The sequence below is a fragment of the Geospiza fortis genome, unplaced genomic scaffold, assembly GCF_000277835.1.
Source record: "Geospiza fortis unplaced genomic scaffold, GeoFor_1.0 scaffold81, whole genome shotgun sequence".
In the NCBI taxonomy this organism is placed as follows: Eukaryota; Metazoa; Chordata; class Aves; order Passeriformes; family Thraupidae; genus Geospiza; species Geospiza fortis.
The window spans coordinates 8,245,779-8,269,427 of NW_005054318.1; the positions used below are offsets into that span (position 1 = coordinate 8,245,779).

Consider the following 23,649-nt stretch of genomic DNA (forward strand, 5'->3'; position numbering starts at 1 on the left):
TCCGCGCCCTGCCGACCTCCGCCGGCGCCCTCCGCCAGCGCCTGCGCCAGGTCAGCACCGCGGGCGCGGAGCCCGCGTTTGGCTCTCCGGAGCCGCGGAGAGGGACGATGCCGGGGGAACGAGGGGTAATCGTTTTAAACGAAGGGAGGGCACGTTCTGACCAGATGCAAGGAAGAAGTTTTTTACGGTGAGAGTGGTGCAACACTGGCATAGGTTGCCCGGAGAGGTGATGGATGTTTCACCGCTTGAAACATTCCGGGTCAAGTTGGACAGGGCTCTAAGAGACCTGATCTAGTTTAGGATGGTCCAGTGCACTGCATGGGGGTTGGACTAAAGGTCCCTTCCGACCCAACACATGCTGTGATCTCTCCTTGCAGTGTGCAGAACGGATCCCAGAGGCTGAAGCAGTACTCGACCTGCTGGAGAAATGCCCAGAGCACCAAAAAAAGGGATCTTTTCCCGTCATAGTTTTTGAGGGGCTGGATGCCACAGGTAAGAGCAACGTGTGGTTGAAGAACCACAGATGAGAAATGGTTGAAAGGAGCAACTGCTATGTTATAACTGCCTAATCCTTATAAATGCCTAATAGATTAGGCATAAGGCTTTAAAATAAAATTTTAAAAATCTCAGAAACCTGTGACAGATATGGAATTAATAATTACAAATGCCAATCTGTCTTCTCTTACTTGTAAAAGATTAGTGTATGCTAATTTACATTCAGTGATTTCATTCCTAGCCTATGCAAATGAAAGAATACAGAGCGGAGTACTGAAAATTAAATTTCTTGTGCAGATGATGAAACATACTTTTACTGGAGAGTTTTCAAATAAGTGAACTAAACTAGTGGTAGTCTGGGGAACTGCCAGCAGTTTGTCTAAGAGAGAAATACTACTTGCTTCTGACTAACTTTGTTTTCTGACTTGTCAGTTAAAGAGAACTGAAAATCCTTCTAAAAAGAAGGACCTGGATGACCAGCATGGCAACATTCACATAAATTGCAACCGAGAAAAATATTATAAATTAATAGATAGGGAAATTGCCATGAATATATAGAGAAATTGCCATGCACCTGATGCATTTAAGGAAATGAAAACTGAAAGCTGGCTAAAGGAAGGGCTGGAAGGCCCAGAGAGCAGGAAGAGGAGTAATAATTCCTGCAACCAGATTCAGAATCATTTTCTGCTGGAAACCTTATGACAAGATGCTCGAGTTACATATTCAGATGTCAGAACCTGTACTCCACATGATCAGACAGGAGCGTTTTTGAGTTTTTAAAACTCAGGTGTATCTGGTAAATAATATAATGAATGTTTCCTTCTGTAAATGAAATGCAGGCAAAACCACAGTGACCCAGGCTGTTAAGGACAACCTGAATGGCATCCTGCTGCGGTCCCCACCCGCCTGCATCAGCCAGTGGAGGACTGTATTTGATGATGAGCGAACACCCATTAAAAGAGCATTTTATGCTGCGGGCAACTACATTCTGGCTTCAGAGATAGCGAAAGCATCCACTCAGGCACCTGTGATCATAGACAGGTTTGTGTATTTAAGAAGCCCTCTTATATCTGTGCCATCTTACAGTTGTTCAGTGTTGCAAACAGTCAATGGTTGTCTCTGTGTTTCTTCGGGTTTTTTTTTTTGGGTTTTTTTGTAGTTTGTTTAGGGTTTTTTTGGAAGCACTCTGCAGGGAGAGAGATAAATATTATATCTTTTAAAGAGCAACACTTGTGATAACAGAAATATAGGGAACTTCAATCAGTGTAATACTCATAACTAGCTTTAGGACACATGAAAATTGTTACATCTTCAGTTAGGAATAGTGAAGGCACAGATTGTGCATCCTGAGCTAAACCAGCGTTTTGTGACAAACCAGAGGAGACTGTGGGCTGCTGGTCATGGCTGTCTCTAAGATGTGTCTCAGATATGGGTGGATTGGAATGACTGAGTGTTAGGTAGACTTACTCTTTGTGAATTTAAACACAGAGATATACTTCGTACTTTTTTGAGTTTGTTTGTGTTATTTCTGGTTTTCACTAACAGTGTAGGCAGCTTACAATATTACTGCTCATAAAAAAGTCTAGATGTACTTTGAACCCTCTAGCTTATTTCAGTAGGTGTACTGTAACCTCCTGCTACAAAACACACACAGATACACATGCATTATTTGCATGTGAGTGCTGTTTTCAACCAGCCCCAAGTCCACTGAAATCTATCAAACACAGTGCCTTGTAGTAGGAAGAATATTAAATGCAAGTGAAATTAGTAACATTAGTAATGCCTGTGTTCATTCACATGTTTGTGAAGACTGCATGCTCTCTCCCAAATCTATTGCATTAAGTAGGATGGGAACCACAAAAAAGGGGACTCAGAGTAAAGGAATTTGAGATATATTATAACTCTTCTTTGACCTGTCTCAATATATATAAGGAGACTTTCTTTTGATAGGAGAATCTGAAACAGTCTCTACATAATGTTTTAATTAATAGTTCACATTAACTCTGAATAGTGCACTATTATCATTGCTAAAAAATAATGGGTAGTGCAGAACTGTTATTTTTATTTCCCTTCAAAGCCATGGTGTCACCTATCTCATCATTATTGACTTGTTGTTATAATGCCAACTGTCTCCTATATTACTGAAGAATTCATGTTTTCTTTAAAATTTCTCTCCCTCCATTTTGTGTTTTCCCGACAGATACTGGCACAGCACAGCTGCCTACGCAATTGCCACTGAAACAAGTGGGGAAGTCCAGGATCTTCCACCAGCTCAAGATGAGGTGTATCAGTGGCCTGAAGATCTGCTTAAACCTGATCTTGTTCTTCTCCTGACTGTTGACCCTGAAGAACGAGTCCGGAGACTTCAGCATCGAGGGCTGGAGAAAACAAAGGAGGAAGCTGAGTTGGAAGCTAACAGCTTGTTTCGCCAAAGGTAATTCCTTTAATGGGGAATAAGAGGCTGGAGGCCCATTCCAACCCCTTAACATTCTATGATTCTGTGATTGCTTAATTTTGATAGAAACTCTGTGTGGACACACAGCTCATGTAGTGGGACCTGCAGAGGGATGAATTAGCTAGGGAACAAACTGGCATTTAAGCATCTTTTACATTTTAATCCTGTTACTGCATATTCATGGCAGTAAGATTTTAGTTATTTCTGCCTGTTTATTATGTCAATTTGAATATGAGAATATCCAGAATCTTCCTTGATTTGTCTTGTGACTTCTGTCCTGAATGGCATTATGGGAACATAGACAATAATCACATCCCCTTTCACACCCTCAAAGACACAATGTGGGAGGGTTCTGCATTATGCTTATAGCCTAAGTGAGGAGGTTTTCATCCTGTATTTTATCCTGTTATTCATCTGGTTAGTTGATCAGAGGAAGGGGTTGAATGATATGTGAACTCTGTAATCTAGTGAGTCAAAGCTGAGGTCAGTCAATGAGCACAATTACACAATGCAATGCCATATAGCTCAGAGATGCCTTAGCAGAAAATGAAAAAAAATAATTCAGGTGCTAGAAGCAAACTGTCCACTCTACTGCTATACCAAACTGTATCCAGTGACAAGCTGTAAAGAAAGAAATACGTTATGCCATGTCTTGTTAATAGGGCTGGAGCTCTGGGGATCAATGTCAAGGAAACTATGTGGCTTGAGATTTACATTGCAATAGTTCCTAATGGTTTATTGCTCTTTGCTGGAGATTTCATTCTTAGCTTCATATTAGATTTTCTATCCTCTGTCTTTGCAGTGTGAGCGCTGTCTTCTGAGACTGATGACTAATTTCATTTCATATCCCTGCATTTTGAAGTTTAATTTCGCTTGTTTTGTTTTTAGAGTTGAAGAGTCATACAGAAGGATGGTGAATCCTGCATGCCAAGAGGTTGATGCCAGCCCCTCCAAAGAAGAGGTTCTCAAGACTGTTCTACAACTAATTAAGAAACACTGTGCTTTTTGAAAGCAAATTTGTGTAGTAGCACTTAAACAATACTTTTTATTGCCCTACTCTTTTGGTACCTGAAAATGTACAGTGATTTGTTTTGTCTCACAGAAATACTGAATATGGTTTTATTCTGTCAACAGTAATCTGTGCAGGTTATCTGTTTTGTGGTTGCTACTCTACTTTTCTGTATAAGGCAAAATGCTACTCACATCATTCAGCATTCTTCGTAAAGAAACAAACACTACCGTCATGCATGAAGCGCCTCAGAGTGCTTCTGACACCAGGACATTTTGAGATGCTATCATGCTGCATCTTCTTCACCAGAGAACCTATTCCCCAATCCATTGTGTACCAAAATTTGCTACACTGCATCAGGAGCATTAGGTGCCCAAGGAGAGGCTGAAATATCATAAGCACTAAAACTATAAAATGATTATAACATTTAGGAACAGGAAATCCAGTGCCCAGTGTTGAGGGGTTTTTTTTGGGATAGAGGATGTGCAGTGGTTGCTGTGATGGGCATCCTGGAAAGAAAATGTGTTGTAAATGAGTGCCAGTAAACACCAAGGGCTCTAAGTAATAAAGTCAAAGTCTGTTTATATATTCAAATGAAATATCAGCTATTTTCAGAGGGAACCCAGACAATGCCAGCAAATGAGAAACAGAGACCTGAGGAGAACCCGAAACTAAAAACTTATAAATGATCACTAAAATATTTTTTACAAAACTTTTTCTTTATCCTATTAATAATTGTTAATGAGAACTAATATTCTTTTGAGAGAATGTGAAATGAAAAACCTCAGAGATTCTGAGCAATGGGAATGATTGTACCTTTTCAGTTCATTTTTTCTTTCTTGTGTGCATGTTTCAACAGGTTGAATGTGAACACAGGCTACGTCAAGACTTCAGGTCTGCAAAAACTTATTTTTATGTACATTAGTTTAACTATTGTTACTCCTAAGTGTAAAACTAAACATATGGATAAGCCTTTGTGAGGTCAGAAATAAAGCCGCAGTTCCAGAAAAAAAAATATCTTAAAATGTAAATTTGATTTAAAACACTTTTACTTACTTTCCTGTTTTAAGCAAGTGCAATTATCAATGAATCTGTCTTCTAAATAATAATATACTCAGTACCATAGTTCCTATCTCCAGTCTGTATATACAAGGTGATAGAAAAACTTTTAAAAATACATTTTATTCATGCACTGTTTAATGGTTTTGAGTGTTATTAATATATTATATAATTTATACATTCTATAAATTTATAAATTCTAGAAATGGATGCTGTTTTGTTTTGTATATTATTTGTATTTCAGCACCCTTTGGATTTGCCATACGTGCAGACTGAAAATGCATACTTGTAGATGCTCCAATTATTTTAGAAATTATAAAGCATTCAGGTTCTCAGTTCTGGATAGAGGAAATTCTTATATAGAAGACACTACTGCATGTGAATGATCAGGGTGCAAATATGTGCCTGTCCTAAATATTGTGTAGCCTTAACTTGTGCAGGTAAAAGATCACTCATCCTGAGAAAATCCACTTGCCCTTTGTCCTTATGCAGACTTGCACATGAAGCCAGACTTTCTGGGTTTTGATGCTGTGTTCTTAGAAGTGTAGGTTCATATTTGAAGTGGTGTAGTTAATATATATCTGCAAAAATTTACATCAGATATTATCAATTGCACACATGCAAAATGTATTCATAGGCTAAATTTTTCTATAACCCAAAGCTACTGATGCAGACTAGGAGAACAGCAAAGCAAGGCAGACAAAACAAACATTCCCTTTCTCAAATCCTTGTTAGAATCCTGTGCCACCTGCAGGATGTTAATGTGCAGAACCACTCCCATGCTTCCCATTTCTGTGGCATTTCTGACAGATTTTTGTCCACAGTTTCTAAAAAGACTGCACTTTATTTACATTTAGGACAAATCATAGAATTAAAAAAAAAATGGCTTAGGTTAGAAGGGACCTTAAGGATCATCTATTTCTAAACCCCCTGCTGTGGGCTGGGATACCACCCACGAGATCAGGTTTCTCAGGGGCCCATTAAATCTGCACTGGAACACATCCAAGCAACCTGTTTCAGTGCCTCAACAGTCTCACAGTAAAGAATTTATTCAAATTATCTAATCTAAATCTCCCCTCTTTTAGGTTAAAACTATTTTGCCTTGATCTGTCACTATCTGCTCATGTGAAAAGTCACTGTCCCTCTTGTTTATAAGACCCTTTTAGATACTGGAGGCTGTTTTAAGGTCTCCCCAAAGCATTCACTTCTCCAGGCTGAACAGCCCCAGCTCTCAGCCTGCCTTTGTAGTAGAGGTGCTCCAGCCCTCTGATCTCATTGGTGGCCTCCTCTGGATCCACAGAGATGTTCAAATGTGAGGTTTATCAATGACTCCTGGCACACAGGCAGGTCTGGGAGCAGGAATACACAAATGGCCATCCTGCACCCAGCAAGAGCATCACCTGGGTTAGGAAATGACAGAAGATTTTGCTGGACAGTTTGATGGCCACAAGAGGTCAGGATTTTAATGTTTAAGTGTTTGAAAGACCTGTAATCTCCGAGTATTTCCATGCAGATTCAGAAGTCGGTTCCTGGGCATGTAAATGTTTTTCGGCAGCTTTGGAGGGTGCTTGCTGTGTAAGACATCCTGTGTGAGGGAGGTTAAGCCATGACACAGCGCTGGCCCATGGTCACCAGCCACACCCAGGCAGTCCTGGCTGTGGTCAGCCCAGAGAGCATCCCTGCTTACCTGCAGCCAGCCCATGCTGGACACCAGCAGTTTGCCAGTAACAGAGAAGGGCTGCTCTCTGTCAGTCATCCTCAAGGCAGGAAACACGCCAAAGCCTGTTTCATTTATTACTATTATTACATTTATTACTATTACTATTGGTCATTTAATAATTTATTGATTTGCTAGCTTTTGGATATGGTCCTGCAAAGACTCTGATGCTACAGTCCTCAAATCTGGGGAATTAGGCCAGTAAATAACACAAACATAAACTGAATCTCAAGCTTTGCAATTATTCTGTTCAATTCAGTGAATTCAGCCCTTACTGAACAATAAATGCAATTTGTAAAATTCACCTGTTTCTTGAAGGACAAAGCAATACTTCTGTTGTTGTCAGATTAAGCTTTGTGTACTTTTCAGATTATTAAAAAAAGTTTTAATGAATTTTTCAAGAAATACTATTTTTATTATTTCATTTATTCTATATTGTGTATTTTATTTCATAAAACACACCATAGTATTTCAAGCATCTGCATTCTCATTTTTAATCTCATTTGCTTCAATTTTTTTGGTCTAGAGGGGAATAGATGCTAAAATAAAATGGTATTCAGTTGTCTAAACATAGACATCCACAGCAGTTAGTCTCCCTGAGGTATCTGAGATGTCTGCGTGGGGCTGCCAGATATGACACGAGACATTTGGTTGAGCTGTTGATCTGCAGAGTGGCAGCTGGAGGCCTGCAGGGATACCATATGGTGCCTAAAATGGCACTATTCACCCATTTAAACAGTGAGGGGGTCAGAAAGCAGCAGCGCAGCCTCTTTGGGTTGAGTCTACATTAGCAGGTGGCCTGGAACAAGTAGGGATGATCTGTAGCACAGAGGAGCTGGCACAGGGGACCAGTGTGTGCCCTCTGTGTATTTCAGAGATTTATTTTAGACCAGCTCTAATCTGGTCGCATTGACTGGCCTCATGTTAGCAGCTGTAGTGTAATAAGTGCACTCATACACCAGATTTTTTTGTGTAGCTTTATCTGGATGGAGTCCAGTTGATAGATGCCAGGACTGTTTCAGCAGGTGAAGCAAAGCATGTTAAGGAGGAGTGGTCAGGAGGAAAGCTGCCACAGCACTCTCCTGATCCAAGCTGAAGTGTTAATGTGGATGTATTGTGTAGAAGAGACATAGAAGCAACATAGACCTCTGGGAAAGGTTTCCTTGGAGTCACAACAGACTTTGGGGCCAGTTTCATCAGTCTCCTAACTGAGGGCTAAGTTGAAACATGCTACAGTTCCTTTTGGTCCATGTTCCTGGGCTGCCTGCCAGATATAACCTATGGATAGGCACAAAGAGTGAATTTTGGTGCATGTTTGACCCCATCCTGCTATAGCATGAGGTATAGCCATGGGCTCACCCAGTGTATCAGTAGTGAGGGCTGCTGTCAGTCTGGGAGGTGAGGAAGCTACCTGCAAGCGAATACCAAACTTCAGGAGTGAAATGTAAGGCAGGTGTTTAGCCATTCTGCTCCCAAAAATAAGTTTGTAAGACAATTTCCACAAAGTCAGATGCTAGCAGGTGATAGGCAGGCTCTCTCAGAAGGCATGAAATATCTATCTGCACTACAGCTACAGTTTCAAACTCATGATTTTTACCATTATTTTCTGTAGAGTTACCCAGCAATTTTATATACAAACTGATATTTTATCAAGTAGAACCTCACTAGGACCTGGAACTAGCACATGGAAGCTAGAGAGGCCAATTCTTTGCCACATTTTCTTCACTGTACTGTGCCTTTTCCCCACAGCATTACCAGCTTCTAAAATTTTGTCTAAAACTGTGCATGATGCTTCTGCTATCAATTCCTGCCTTCTCAGAGGCAGGAGAGTCAGGACACTCAATGGGACTTTGATGAAAGGAAAAATGTCTCTCTCAAAGTTCATGATAAACAAAGCCCCCAAGGAGGTTTTATTTTTATTTTCCTTTTTTCTTTTTCCTGCTTGTTCAGTCCCAGTTACTGTATTTCATTAATTCAAATAGTTGAAGAAACTTTTAAGTTGTTGCTGCAGGGGGCTGCACTGGCTTTGATCTTTTAAATAGAAAGCTTTGTTCAATAAAATTAAATCAGCTCTTTTGTAGAGACAAAGATCATCACCCTCTGGCTTAACTTAACTAAACAGATGTAGGGTTTATGTAAATACGCAGTCAGTGAAATTTTATGAAATAAAAGCTAGAATACCTTGCCATTAGTGTAAAAATGCATTTTGTGTTACCAGCTGGCCAGTCATGACCTTTTATTCAGCCATAAAGACAGTGCATGTCATGTACTCCAAAGCAGGGGAAATATGATGAAAAATGCTATGTCTGCAACCTCATTGCTTATGAAAATACCCAGACAGAAAAGCTGCACTTTAAGCATGTGGCAAGTACAGAATGAATCCCAGCAGGGTAATTTACTTTTCCTGCTGCTCTCCCCCTCACTGGAGCCAGCTGCACCGGTGAAAGCTTAGTGCAGGCTGCAGAATTGCTTGGGCTTTCAGTTTTATTTAATGGAAGATGTTGTAAGCAAGTAGGCACTTCCCTGCCTGGGAAGGCAGAAGACACAACTTTTGCAGATGTTTCAGACCACATCCCACAACTGTGAGTCTTCTGAGCCAGGGCTTAGGCTTTTGTTGGTGATAGAAGTGCCACACCTCGAGTACTGTGCTCGAGAGACCCTCACTACAAGAAAGGCATTGAGGTGCCAGAGGGTGTCCAAAGAAGAGCAACAAAGCCGGTGTAAGATTCGGACCACAAATCCCATGGGGAGTGGTTGAGGGAGCTGGGGGCATTTAGCCTGGAGAAAAGGAGGCTTGGTGGATATCTTATCACTATCTACATCTACCAGAGAGGAGGTTGTAGTGAGGTGGGGTTGGTCTTTTCTCCCAGATATTAAAGCAACAGGACAAGAGAAAATGCCTTAAAGTTGTTCAAGGAAAGGTTTAGATTTGATATCAGAAAAAAATTCCTAATGGAAAGGTTTGTCCGGCTTTGTAACAGGTTGCTCAGGGAAGTGGTGGAGGTATTTAAAAATTGTGTACATGGGGTATTTGGTGGTGGGCTTGGCAGTGCTGGGTAAACAGTTGGACTCAACGATCTTAGAGGGCTTTTCCAACCTAAACAATCCCATGACTGTTTGATTCTTTAACCATTTCCAAATAAGTCTTCCTTGACTCTGGTGTTGGTCAGACTTGGAGGAGGTTGGAGCTATGCACCAGGTTAAGGAGGGAGCCTCATCTGCTGATGGAAGCAGACCTCATAGTATTGACACACAGACAATATTGTGCTGCTGCTGTCTCTGAAGTTTGGTCTATATCCAGCTGCACATATTCCTTGTTCCCAGCCAGCAAACTTTTGGGGTGAATACTCCAGTTGAGGACTGCAGCCACCAGAAACTTGCTTTTCCCTCCTGTATTCTGAAGTGGTGGCAGCACAAGCTTCAGACATGGCTGATACCAATCTTGTGCCTCCAGAAAAGAAGTCCTCAAACATTTTAAGACTACTTATTGTTTTCTTCCAAAATGGAATGCAATGCTTCTCTGTTAGGTTGGCAAAAATATTATAATTTGAAAAATTCATTCACTCTACAACAATATTTTACTAAAGTTGTTTACCTAAGTGTCAAACAAGCTATACAGACATTTATTTGTAATGTAGTTTGTGTATCATGTTTATGTACTATGTATGTGTATTGCCTAAACAATGTAGGTTTTGCTCTGCTTTTCTAATTTCCACATAAGATTTATTTGGTAAGTGGGACATAGGTTATTCTAGTAAAGGAAGAGTACTTACAATTAGTTTTTATTTAGCAGTTCACAGTTCTGAACTGCTGTCAGGTTGAACTGTGATATTTAAGATCAGAAGCCTTGAAGTGAGTGTGACTCTGCTTCCCCATGGCAGTGCAGCTCAGCTCCAAGCAGCATTCCCATATGACTCTGGTAACACAGCAAAGAGTTCAGCTCTAGAGTTCATCTACTTTACAATTACAGCTGCCTCCTCAGAGGATGCATCATCTGTGCAACAACTGCTCTCAAAGCACCGTGAAAAGCCTCTCCTTTGTCTGAGTGGGAGTTTCACTGAGAAGACAGCCCCGAAATGATCTAAATGTGGGCTCTTCATAGGAAATTAGGACTTAGTTATCTGCAGCTGCAATTCAAAGGAAGCACCTATATGTAGCTTTGCCAGCAATCCCCCAAAATAGATTCACTTTCTCAGAGTCATTGACCTTAGAAAGAAATCTCTTGATTTTTTTACAAGCGTTTTCCTATAAATCTAATTCTGTTGAGAGAAAACATGTTGTTTTTGTAAGTCTCCAGAATCACTGGATCTAGAGTGTGGATTTTCAGGACAATTACACAATTATGAGAAGAGACAGATGTTGTTATCCTCATTTTTTCAGGGCAAAACAAGAGAGCAGCTGTAGAATTGTCCCAGAGAATGAAGCAGAATGGTCTGTAGCCAGTTGTACACACAAATTCACCAGCCTGCCCACAGGCACTGGGGCACTGCCTTAGAAACCAAATCAAACAAGATTGCAGAGGGCTGCAGAAAGCCCCTTGAGGAAGACAAAGGCAAACAGGAAAAGTATCCCAACAGAAACAAAACAATCTGGGACCTGCTCCAAGTTTGCAGCCCACCAGGCAGAGGGGAGATCTTGGTGTGAGTTACAGGGGAACCAGCAAGTGCTGCGCTCAGCCCATGCCATTACAAAGAATTTATTACTATTATTACATTTATTACTATTAGTAATTTAATAATTTATTGATTTGCTAGCTTTAGGATATGGTCCTGCAAAGACTCTGATGCTACAGTCCTCAAAGCATCTAGGGAATTAGGCCAGAAACTGAACCTCAAGCTTTGCAAGAATTCTGTTAAATTCTATGAATTCAGCCCTTACTGAACAATAAATGCAATTTGTAAAACTCAGCCATTTCTTGAAGGAGAAAACAAGTTGCAAGGCTGAACTGAATGCACACCATCCTGAACTGTGCACATGTGTACCTGTGTGCGGGTATGTGTGCACACACACGTGCTGTGGGAAGGCATAGGGAATTACATCTGTCTCTAACATGTGGCTTTGTTATATTATGGGCATTTTGTTCCAAGTGTCTCCTGCCTGGAAGTTTAATTTACATCCCTAAGAAATGGCAACTGTAGGTCAGTGGATCCCAGATGTTTCCCAGGGCTGTGTTCCCCTGTAGAGCTCACCAGGGGGGAGAGATGGTCCAAGCATAACCTGATTTGTGCAAGGGATGCTCCAGTGGATGCAATGATCTGCATAGATAGTTTTGGCTCTCTAGCCCTCAATGCCATGTAGCACACTTCTAAAACCACTGCATGTCATCCTCAGAAAGCACTGTGAACCCTTAGTAAAGCATGACTTCTTTCTCATACCAAAGACAAGGCTTGTGATTTCCTAATCTTTTCCCCACAGGGTTACAAGAGCCAAAACTCTCTTATTCCCAAAGCAATTTCAGCCTGACTTTTACCAGGGAAAAGAGACAAGGGATTGCACCTTTGAAGGCAGAGTAAGGAACTGACCTGTGGTTTATGTCTTATTGGAGTGTATTGTGTCAATCTGTTGTAAACCGAAAAAGCATTTCTGTCCCTGTTCCTTCAAGATAGGTGGGTGAGCCCTGGACAGGCTGTTCACTTGAAGGGTAGCACCAAAGCAAGGTTGTGCTTCTGGGAAGATGTGAGCGGTGCATCTGATGATGAGGTGGATCTAATAAGGGCCTTCTTCTCAGTCTTTTCACTCTGATATTTTTGGAGACCTTTAAGCTGTATATAATTTCTGTAATGAGTTCCTTGATCAAAATCTACACTTTGCAAGTAAAATGTAGATACCTATTCAGATTTCTGACATCATCTTTGGAAGACAACAAAAAAAAATGATGTGTTGATTAGTTTTTAGAGATTAGTATTAATTAGTATTGATTAGTATTTAGTAATAGGCATGGGTGATGTATTCTGGAAAAAATCAAAATTCTTAAACCAAAATTGTAGCCCAAGAAACTGATCAAGAAGCTTCTGAAGCTAAACTTCTCTCCTATCTCTCCTTGCCTTCACCCAAGACTACAAATGCTGAAGCAGTAAGATATCCTGCTCACAGAGGGATATGCATCAATAACAACACAGCAGGCTTGAAAGCTTTGCAGGAGGCTTGTTCTCACCATTGTTTCACCTCTCTGTTTGAGGGTTTGTTTTTGTTTTGTTCTTTTCCTCACAGCTGTACTTACTGAGAAAGACATGAATATATTGTAGATAGTGTTGATTCATATCCCGCAGGAAAAATTGAAGAGGTGAGTGATTTTAGTAATTCCTACTGCCAGGTTAAGGAGCAGAAAATAGCTGCAGAATTGGAGGTATTGACATAAGAAGGGGTGAGGAGATGGCCAGTGGGAAGGAGGAGTTGAAAGATTTCTGTAATCAAGGTCTTTGTTCTCATTCCCACTCTGCAGAGAAACAGCTTTTGCTTCAATATCAAACCTTGCTTCACTTTTGTTTACAGTATCGAAAATAAGCAGGAACATACTAGCACGCCGCAGGAGAAAACAAGTGTGTCCTTTGCTTCCAGCCATGCCAGTGGTACAGCCAGTTGTGATAGGGAAAGCCTGTAATCCAGTTTCAGTAAATCAAGCACAGCTGGGGCATCAGCAAGTCTGTGGTTTGCTTTTGTCCCCTGGGACTGCAGTTGTGTTAATGTTGCATGCACAGCCTGTGGAGCTGGGCTAAGTCACAGGAGTCTGGATCTGGGTCTCAGCTCCTTCAGAGGTCACAGCTGCTTTGGCTGGGGATTTTGGGTTAGGCTCATTACAGATTATCACTCTGAGCTCTGGTATTCTTTCTCAGTGTGGAGTTAACAGGATCCACATGGTGGATTTGGAATCTAATATTCAGATGTGGAGAGCCCTGGGCACTAAGCCCCAATCTTTAACAGGAGCTGTGCACATGCTGAGACTTGGGCTAGCATGTTGGTGTGTTGGTTAGCAGTGAGAAAGGGTCTCACTCTGTTTCAGACAGTGGAAAGGGTTTACAGCCTCAAGATATACTCATTTTCAAGCATTTCAACAAGAAGAATCAAATACATGAAGCAACAGAGCCATATGGGAAATATTTAAATAAATTTCAAAGGACTTCCCCTGATCATAATCTATTCTATAGCATAAAAGGGCACGGAAGGAACAGTATTTTGTTTAGACAAATAGCTTATTTGTTTTGTCAAACCTTGTCCTTTTTAAGGGCTGTCTGCCCATCACTGACAGGAGCAGAGATCTCAGATTGCATGCTTTTTCCATCACTGGCTCTCTGCCTGCATGCCTGACCTATTGATGTCCATGGTGACCTGTGCAGAGACTTGCACAGAAAGGAACAGTCTCTTGACATTGGGATCCTCCCTTTGGACCTCTGGGAAAAAGGTATTTTAGAGTGAATTTTGCCCGAGGCAGGCTCGGGACAATGAAATCCCCTCCTTGCAGGAGCATGGGGGCCCAAAGGGAGATGTAGGGAACCGGATTCTGCTCCACAAAGTGAGGAGGTGGGGAGGGAGGGCAGAGCCCAGCGACACGCTGGAGGTGACCGGGTTTTGGCAGGCGCCCTCAGAGATCTATAGAGCCTGAGGCTTTATCTGCACGGTGGCCAACATCTGGCAAAACAATCTGCTGGGAGGCTCGTGGAGGGAACCTTGCAGACTTTCCTGATGCTTGCCCAGATTTCCCCACACAGGGAGCAGATCTGGCACGAGCTGTGTGAGCATTTTGATTTCCAAATGCACCGTGCCATAAATTCCCACAAACAGGGAAACACTGCAGAGGAGCTGGTGGGCTGCAACCCACCCATCTCGCTCCATTTGTGTGCCTAAACCAGCTGGGATGGCAGCTCCTTCTCTTTGAGTCTCTTTTCTTTATCTCCTTCTTTAACCCAGTGTGCCAAGCACGCTTGTGCATCAGGGAAATCTGCAGCACATCAGACGAATCTGTGTCCTCTGCAGCGTTTGTGTGAAGCCATCTCTTGGAGCCCGTGTGCGGGGAGCGCAGAGCCGCCAGAGGGAGCGAGAGCACCGAGCAAGGCAGCTCGGGATCGCGGCTTCAGGTGATGCAAACACAGAAATCATCATCCAGAGCCAGGAGGAGAGGAGGGCTGGCTCAGAATCTATGTGGTTGCCTTTAGGTGGAGAAACCCCAAAGAAATTTTAAAGTCCATTTTGATGCATTTGGTAGGTGTTGGTTTTCTGATTGTTTTGGTTTTGGTTTTGTATATTTTTTTCCTAATTCTTGATTTCTTTTTGTAATCAACATTGGGTTTTTTGTTTTGTGGGTTTTGGTTTTTTTCTGTTTGTTTGTTTGTTTGTTTGGGGGTTTTTTGGTTGGGTTTTTTTTGGTTTTTTTTTTTGTTTTTTTTTTTTTTTGTTGTTTTTTGTTTTTTTTTGGTTTTCTACTTCTTGATTTCTTTATATAATCAATACTGGCTAAACTGTATAAGCTGCAAAATGGCATAAAGATGTAGCTATTACAGGTATTTTATACCATTCCTCTAAGAGAAAGGCAAAAGTAGAATATTAAATAAAGTGATTAAGAAGTCCCTCAGTTGCACAGAATTAAGCACAATAATGTATCTTTACAACAGCACTGCTGAAGTACGGTTTGCTCTTCTGTCACTTCTTCCTTGTCTGACTGTGTGCAAATCATCCAAACACAGACCCTCATTGATAATAAGGAAACTTAACACTCTGAAAACCAGCAGAACCTAAATAATACTGTAGCCCTATTTCCCCTGTGCCCCATTTGCTCTATGTGTCTGAACTGCAGCTTCTTTCCCTCTCAGAAAAACAGACCATGCTGTAAAGAGTGCACTAAAGAGTGCAAGATTTTATGTTTCAGGGACCTGGGGCTCAGAGGCTTTGATTGTTACAACTAGCAAAAGATAACTGGGACTTTTAACAAGGTTATTTTTTGTTCAGGGGCGTCCTGGGCTGGTTTTCCATGCAGCCATGCAGAAGGCATGCTGCTGAGGCTACAAGCCAGGCATTCTGATTAAAAAATCAAGATCTCAAGAACTCTGTTGCATAGCACACACAGCATTGGTCTGTCTTGCTGTTACAGACGTGACTTTTATGTCTCCAGAGTTTTATCAGTTTCCTTTATTGTACTGGGTTCATTCAGAATGCAATAATTAAGGGTGTGTCAGATTTTTCCATTGCAGATCTTACTTTTCAACAAGTTATAAAATTTCATTATTAGCTGCAACCTGACATATGTAGTTGAGAAGCTGCTGCTTTTAAAGCATGCCTTGAAGAATTCCTTGAACCAAATTGGGCTATTAAGAAAAAGGGGACTGCACTCCATAGAAAATTGGTTCTAAAAATAGAATTCATTCCCATCCTTCTCCTGATATCTCTCAGGCCATACATAATGGTAGTAGTGATGTGCATAACTGGTATTAAAGATCATAGCATCATTTAGGTTGGAAAAGAACTCTAAGTCCAATCTTTACTCTAAAACATACAAGTCCACCACTAGACCATGTTCCCAAGTGTCACATCTACACATCTTTTAAATACCTCCAGAGGTGGTGACGTAACCACTTCCATGGCATTTTCCAATGCTGGAAAAACCTCTTTCTGTGAAGAAATTTTTCCTAATATCTGATCTAAAGCTTTCCTGGCACAACTTGAAGCCATTTCCTCTTGTCTATCACTTGTTAACTGTTAGAAAAAGCCAACCCTCACCTGGCTACAACCTCTTTTCAGATAGTTGTAGAGAGCAATAAAGTCACCCCTCAACCTCCTTTTAGTCCAGGCTAAACACCCTCTGCTTCCTCACCTGTGCCTCATATGACTCATTCTCCAGGCCCTTCACCAGCTCTGTTGCCCTTCTGTGGACTCACTCCAGCCCCTCAATGTCTTTCTTGCAGTGAGGGCCCCAGAGCTGAACACAGCACTTGAGGTGCATTCTCATCAGTGCTGAGTACAGTGGGAAAATCACTGTCCTGGTCCCGCTGGCCACATTGTTTCTGAAACAATCTAGGATGCCATTGGCCTTCTTGGCCATCTGTGTACATGCTGGCTCATGTTCAGCTGGTTTTCAGCCCCCAGATCCTTATCCACCAGCCAGCTTTCCAGCCACTCTGCCCTCAGCTGCAGTTGTGATCCAAGGGCAGGACCCAGCACTTGCCCTTGTTGAATTTCTTACCATTGGCCTTGGCCCATCACCACTGTGCAGCTTTCCAACTCTCCAGCAGATCCACTTTCCAGCACTCCTGCATAACTTGGTGTCATCTGCTAACTGACTGAGTGTGCCCTCAATCCCCTTGTCAGATCATTGACAAAGATATTAAACAGGACTATCCCCAAAAGTGAGCCCTGGGGAATATCACTAGTGACTGGCTACCAGCTGGATGTAACTTAATGCATCACCACTGAGCCTGGATGTCCAGCCAGTTCTTTTCCATTGTCAACATAATCTGTAAGCTCCATAGGTAAGGCTATATTGAATTTTGATTTCAAAGCAAGGGAAAGATTTACTGTTGAAAAATTAGTTGTAGTGCCTCAAAGATTACAGGTATTGTGTAAGTCCATACCTTTTCTAAACCATATAAATAGTGGTATTTATGGTGAATGTTGTTGGAAATGTGTTCTTTTAAGATACCCTTTTTTAGTTTCTCATAACTTTGCCAGTTTTTCTGAGTTGAAATATTGCCTTCATCATGCTTTCTGCACAGTTAATGCTTTTTGGAAAAATGTTATCAAAACATTCAGGAGAAACATTGCAAAACCAGTGCACTGACTTCCCAGCATGACACATAGGAAAAGACAAGCTGCTTCACCCATTTTAGAAAGTTTTGGCCACCATTTGGTTGAAGGATGCACATCTCCATGGTTTGCACTGCAGCAGAAACCTGGGTTATGAGCCACTCCTGACTATGTATCAGAAACATGGGGGCAGCACTCACAAAACCCAAGAAAAGCCTACCAGCATCTGGGCAAGTCGTAAGCCTCTGCACTGCAGTGACAGCAGGTCTGTTAAAGAAACCTGACCCTCCTGTTGGTGACCACGGTCTGGCAGAGCTGAGCAGAGCTCTCCCTGCAGCCTCATTGCCCACATCCAGCACTGGGCATCAGGCACCATGGCACAGGACTGCTTCCACCAGCTCTCTCAGCTCACTGGGAAGAAGAGCTCCATGATATCAGCCTAAGGATCAAGACGTTTTGGGCTGACCCAAAAGCAGGGAGCTAGGCACTTGAATGTGCACCACAGAGGACCCTTCTCTATATGCAACCAAATAGCAGATTGCTCTGTTTGAGGCTCGTGGGCTGGTGAATGAGACAGGATTCACCAGATTCAGCCTGACAAAATGTTTTCTTCTGTATCTCCCCTTCACACACTACAGGAGGTGGATGGGATTCAGGAAATGGCCCAAGATGGGGTTTTAGCAATGCCTTGTTAAAAAGGCCCTTCATCTCACCATAGAAATGGAAAGCAGTGAAGGTCTTGCAGCCGCAGGAAGGTTGGATGGGTCACTGTGTCCTCTGACTGTGAAACCCTTTGCCATCCTCAGTGTGGGCATAGCAATTTCCTTACCAGCCCCTCTAAGGAAACAGGCTAACAGCCGATCCAGTGTGGGACTGATTTTTTCAAGTATATTTTTGAAATTCAAAGCAATCTGCCTAGATAACACACAGCCCCCAGAGCTGTCCCCTGAGAAGCCACATCCTTCCTGCAGCACATGGCCCTTGTCCCCTGCCAGTCACCTCCACCCTTCTCTTTGTACAGGCAGGTGGGCCAAGGCTGGGGCAGGTCCTGCTGAGCACCAGTGCCCTTGCAGGGTCAGGTCACCCCGTGTCCCTGAGCAAGTGGCACAGGTCACTTTTAGACACATATATATATGTGTGTGTGTGTGTGTGTGTGTGTGTGTGTGTGTGTGTGTGTGCTCCTCGCTGCAATGCCCTCCAGGGGACACTTGGTGCCTGGCTGGCAGCAACGCTGAGTTTCTAGGGAGAGTCTGAGTCAGTGGAAATTGTACTGGGGGTAAATGAAACGCTCTACCATAAATACAGCACATTTTAACCACACTGTTTGAAAAATCTGGGCATTTAAAACCAGGATTTAACAAATGAGGAGGAGGTTTTGATGTGCATTTTGCAGCATCCGTAGCAGAGAAGGGGAAGGACTATTAATGCCATAAGGATGCTATGAGGACAAATCCATTTGGAAAGCATTTATATACTGCTGGGATGGACCCATAGACAAATTTGTCATGAAATGACTAATTTGTCTCCCATGACTGAAGCTTTCTTCAGAATTATTCCACTGAATTTTTTTTCAGGACAAAACATACACAGTTTTTGCCACAACAAAAAAAGAAAAAAAAAAGAAAAAAAGAAAAAAAGAAAAAAAGAAAAAAAGAAAAAAAGGGGTTTATTTGTTTGAAAAGGAAACTTTGTTCTATACAGCATTTTTTTCCCTTAGAATTAATAATTTTTTTTTCCCTCCAGTTTGGGTGGAAACAATTTAAAATGTCAAAAGGTTTGTTTAATTGGAAAAAAACCCACCAAAACAACAAGCCAAATAATTCTCTAAGAGATCTATTATTTTAAGAAAAAAATCTAGGAGCTCTTTTTGTCTATGGCTACCTTTCAGATGACTACATTGGGACTAGAATTTTGTTCTTTGATCTTGTAAATGCATCCTTGTCATCAAAGTATGTGAAGTCCTTAGTAGCAGCATTTCTGCTTTCAGATTTGCATAAATCCAGGAAAGAGCATAACATTACAGCTCAGTGTCAGAGATTAACAAGGTACCATGTTTAAGCAAAGTGTGATTACTGCTGACCAAAGTGGATAAAGGAATACATGTGAATAAATCAAAGGAGCATATATAATAGTGATAAAAGTAAAAATACAGCATAATTCTGAGTTACTGAGGATCTATGATTCTGCTCTAGATGAAAATAAGAATTAAGTCAAGTAAATTAAAATGGTATGGATGACAAGAGAATCAGACACAGTTTTTTTTGAGACAAGCTAGAAACAGCTTGTAGTAGGTTTAATTTCTGTCAGTGCTTCAAAATGGTGCAACAAATTTCAGTTAATTTTTATATAAAAAACAAGTGAATCTAATCAGCAAGAATGAAAACAGTTTCAAATGGACAGTAATTTGGACAGGGTAATTTTCTTCAGTTATCTTTCTCTGGCATATATTTTTTATTGAAAAGAATACACATGGTTTGAAATAATTCTGTTTCCCATTGAAAACATGTCTGACAGAATTCCTTATGAAAATATTTCATATATTTTCTGAGTGCTTTACCGCTGCCAGAATCGGCTAGGGTGCATTATCTAGAGTGCAATCAAATGTCACGCTAGAAAAGCACTAAAGCCTTTTTAATTAAAAATGTCATAAAGGATTAAGGAAAATTATAACCGCTGGTTACTGTAACCTTCTCAGAGGGGCACTCGTGTGTGTGTCTGTGTGTGTGTGTGTGTGCGTGTGTGTCTGTGTGCCTGTGTCTGTGTGTGTGGGGGTATGTGTGTGCGTGTGTGTGTGTGAGCGTGCGTGTGTCTGTGTGTACGTTTGCATCTGTGTGTGTGTCTGTGTGTGTTTGTGTCTGTGCATGTCTGTGTCTGTGTGTCTCTGTGTCTGTGTCTGTGTGTCTGTGTTTGTGTCTGTGTGCGTCTATGTGTGTCTGTGTTTGTGTCTGTCTGTGTCTGAGTGTGTCTTTGTGTCTGTGCACGTCTGTGTATGTGTGTGTGTCTTTGTGTCTGTGTGCGTCTGTGTTTGTGTCTGTGTGTGTGTGTGTGTCTGTGCATGTCTGTGTGTGTGTGTCTGTGTGTCTGCGTGTCTTTGTGTGTCTGTGAGTCTGTGCGTGTCTGTGTCTGTGTGTGTCTGTGTCTGTGTGTCTGTGTTTGTGTGTGCCTCTGTGTGAGTGTGTGTGTCTCTGTGTGTCTGTGTGTCTGTGCCTGTGCAGGCAGGCCCGCCCAGCTGTTCAGGGTGCAGCGGGAATTGAGCGCTGCCAGGCACCGGGGCTGCAGCCGGGCTCAGGCTCCGTCCGGGCTCCGCCCTGCCACGCTGCCCAGCCCGCCAGGCCGGCGTGGGGAGCACAGCATGTGAGTTTTGCGAGGAATGTGTGGCTGAAAAGCTCCCAAGGGCCGCTGGCCTGCTCCGTGTGCTTGCAGGGAGCCGATGGCACTCCGGCTGCCAGGGCTGGCCCAAGGAAGGCGAGGGCCCTGCCAAGTCCCCGCAGCTCCGGCTGTCTGAGAGAGGGAATGCAAGGCCGGGAATCTGAAAATTGCTCAAGGCAGGCTCAGAGCAGGCAGCTGCCCTGAGACAGAATATTCCACCTGGCACACTCCCGGCTCTAGCCTCCACAGGGAGGGCACGGGACAGGTACTGCTTGGCATGCACTGCTCCCAGCCACATGAAGCTGCTGCCTCTGTTGTGGAGAAAGCATCTCCACCTGCAGCCTTCTGCTGATTTTCCTTTCTGCCACAGTTTTTTCCTTGGGTACCCTCTTTCTTAAGCTTCCTTCATTGAAACTTTTGGCCCCTTAAACCTTCCTTTCCTGTTTTTCATTTCCTCCTCAGAGCCCCAAGACAGTCTGTGCCAATACTCTGAAAACAATAGTAATACTGAATTTTGCCTTGAAAAACTTAAATTATAAATATTCTCCTGCAATATTCAGAATTCCTGCTTTACATATGGCCCTTGTATTAGTCAGCGCCACCACGAAACTTCCAAAAGTAACCATTGGTATGTTAATGCTGACAATTCAGGCATCATATAAGCATGAAGAATTATTCTTTCAAGGCCAAGCTGTGGGTTTTCTGTGAAACCCATGCAAAGGGCTGGATACTGTTCCAATGCCCCAGCAGCAGGCTACAAGGCAAGCTCAGTCACTCACAGTATATTTTTTTATGGAGTGTCTGAATCCTATTTTTCCCTTGCATGGCTCTGGAAATTGCACCATAATTTAGGCCCAAGGAAGTTTACATATTTTAAGAAACAAATTGCTGGAGTAACCTGTTGTAATTTTGTTACAAATTCATTGGAACATGTGTTAGATGTGTCAGTACAGAATTAATCACACCGAGACTGGTACTCTCTGCTGAGTGTGTATTCTGGATAGAAAAAGTGCACCTTGTCATCTTTCTGCTATTGCACTTATTTGTATAACCTTTTACTTTTCTCAGTTTAATAAAATCTTGGCCAGGCTGACTTCATCCAGGTGCCTCACCAGCATGCTCTCTCAATGCATTCTCATCTGTATGATATCAGATGTTCAGTGTAGACTTAAATTAAAAAAAAAAAAGGTAGTTTCCCAACTGTACATTTTCCATTGCTCCATTATAAAAAACCCCTGATGGCCAAAATGTGTGAATTGGACAAATTTCACCTATTACTATGAAACAAATACTGTTTTTTAAGCAGTAGTGTCTTCCCTTCTACAGTAAACAGTTCTTTTTTTGCCACCAAAGTAATTTTAAATCATTTTGATTTGCTAAGGTGAGTATATAATGGACATAAAAACTGCTTGGTACTTATGTTCGAGTTCATCACCTATTACAGGCCTGTTTATTTGCAATTCATGAATTTAAAATCATGAACTCCTCATACTAAATGCTTGCAGTGAAGCTTTTGCTTCCTTTCTTCTTGTCTATTGAAGGTAAGCATGAGATGCCACAATGCTTGAGTTCAATACATAAAAAATTAGCAACATTTTAATAGCCCTTACAGGGTAATAGAAGACTAAGATTTTTATTCAAACTAGGAAAAATTTTTGTGCTTTGATAAGCAGGACAAACTTTTCTCTGGGACAAATTCTGCACAGGAAGATTTGTGATTTCTGAGCTGATCCAGCCTAGCTTGGAGAGAATGGACAACAGCTCCAGGAGCTCCAGGAGAAAGTGAGACAGAGACTTCATCTGGGCATTGCAGTGGTTTAAAGATCTCTCTATAGCTTGTACAATTCAAACAGTTACAGTTTAGGAGCCTTTGCAAAGCCCCAGAGCTAAAGGTTGAAAATACCAAATATTGTTTGTTGGAGTGGCAAATGGTGTCTGGTAACAGCCAGAGGAGGGGTCTCTACAGCTTCTTGAGTCATCTGCTCTCCTCCTGAAAAGAAAATTATTTTGTATTAGTCCATTTAACATTCTCAGAACTGTGCTAAGAATTTAACAGCAGCTCAGCATGCAGATGTAGCTCAGATCCTGTTCTGGGGTAGCAGTCTCTGCTTTCCCAAGAGGTACATGAAAAATATCTGAATTCAGCATTTTGGGACACAAAAAAAACATCTGTTGGTGAAACTAAGAATGTGCTTTGGATTATCCCAAGTAATATAAATTACCTAATTTAAAATCCAGGTTTATAAATCTTGCATCACTATCAGGTCTTTCAATTAGTGAAAGGATCTTTGAATTTTATAGGACATAGAGGGAAAATAGAATTAAAAGGTGCAAAGTTTCTCTGTACATGATTAGTTTAAACATCTACTCAGTCTCTGTCATCAGAGATATCTGAGCACTTCTTAGTCACTGCAGCGTTGAGAGCCAACCCCGTTCCACAGAGTGGAAGCAAATGTCTTGTGTAGATTCACTTTTATTATTTAAGAATTATTTTAAGAAATTAACAATATTTGAAGTCTTAACTATCTTAACAAATGAAGATAATTTCTGTTTCCTGCTCCAGTGAGATTATTGCTGATATTGCACTCTTTCATCCCAGTAAACTGTCATGAAATCATAAATAAAACAACATATCTTTGGCATATGGAAAATACTTTTCGGTTTAACAGAACTGAAACAAGTTCAGTGTTACAGGTAGTTGCCCTTCCAAAGATGAACACCATCCCCAGGCTGCTGTGGCTGAAGCATGAAAAAAGGCAGCATCATGTTTGAGCCTCCACAGGCTGATAGACTTCCTCGCTTGCCAGCTGTCTC

At 41.8% G+C, this 23,649-nt stretch overlaps 1 protein-coding gene across 1 annotated transcript; it reads left to right on the top strand.

Annotated features, from left to right (window-relative positions):
- Positions 1 to 2: 2 nt before the first annotated feature.
- CMPK2 (cytidine/uridine monophosphate kinase 2) lies at positions 3 to 5,159 on the top strand (the record flags this gene model as incomplete). Its single annotated transcript, XM_031056442.1, has 5 exons — positions 3 to 50; positions 378 to 492; positions 1,335 to 1,536; positions 2,696 to 2,929; positions 3,839 to 5,159. Coding segments are annotated over 5 exons (720 nt in total), but the record flags the coding sequence as incomplete, so codon positions are not given.
- Between the last annotated feature and the right edge of the window lie 18,490 nt (positions 5,160 to 23,649).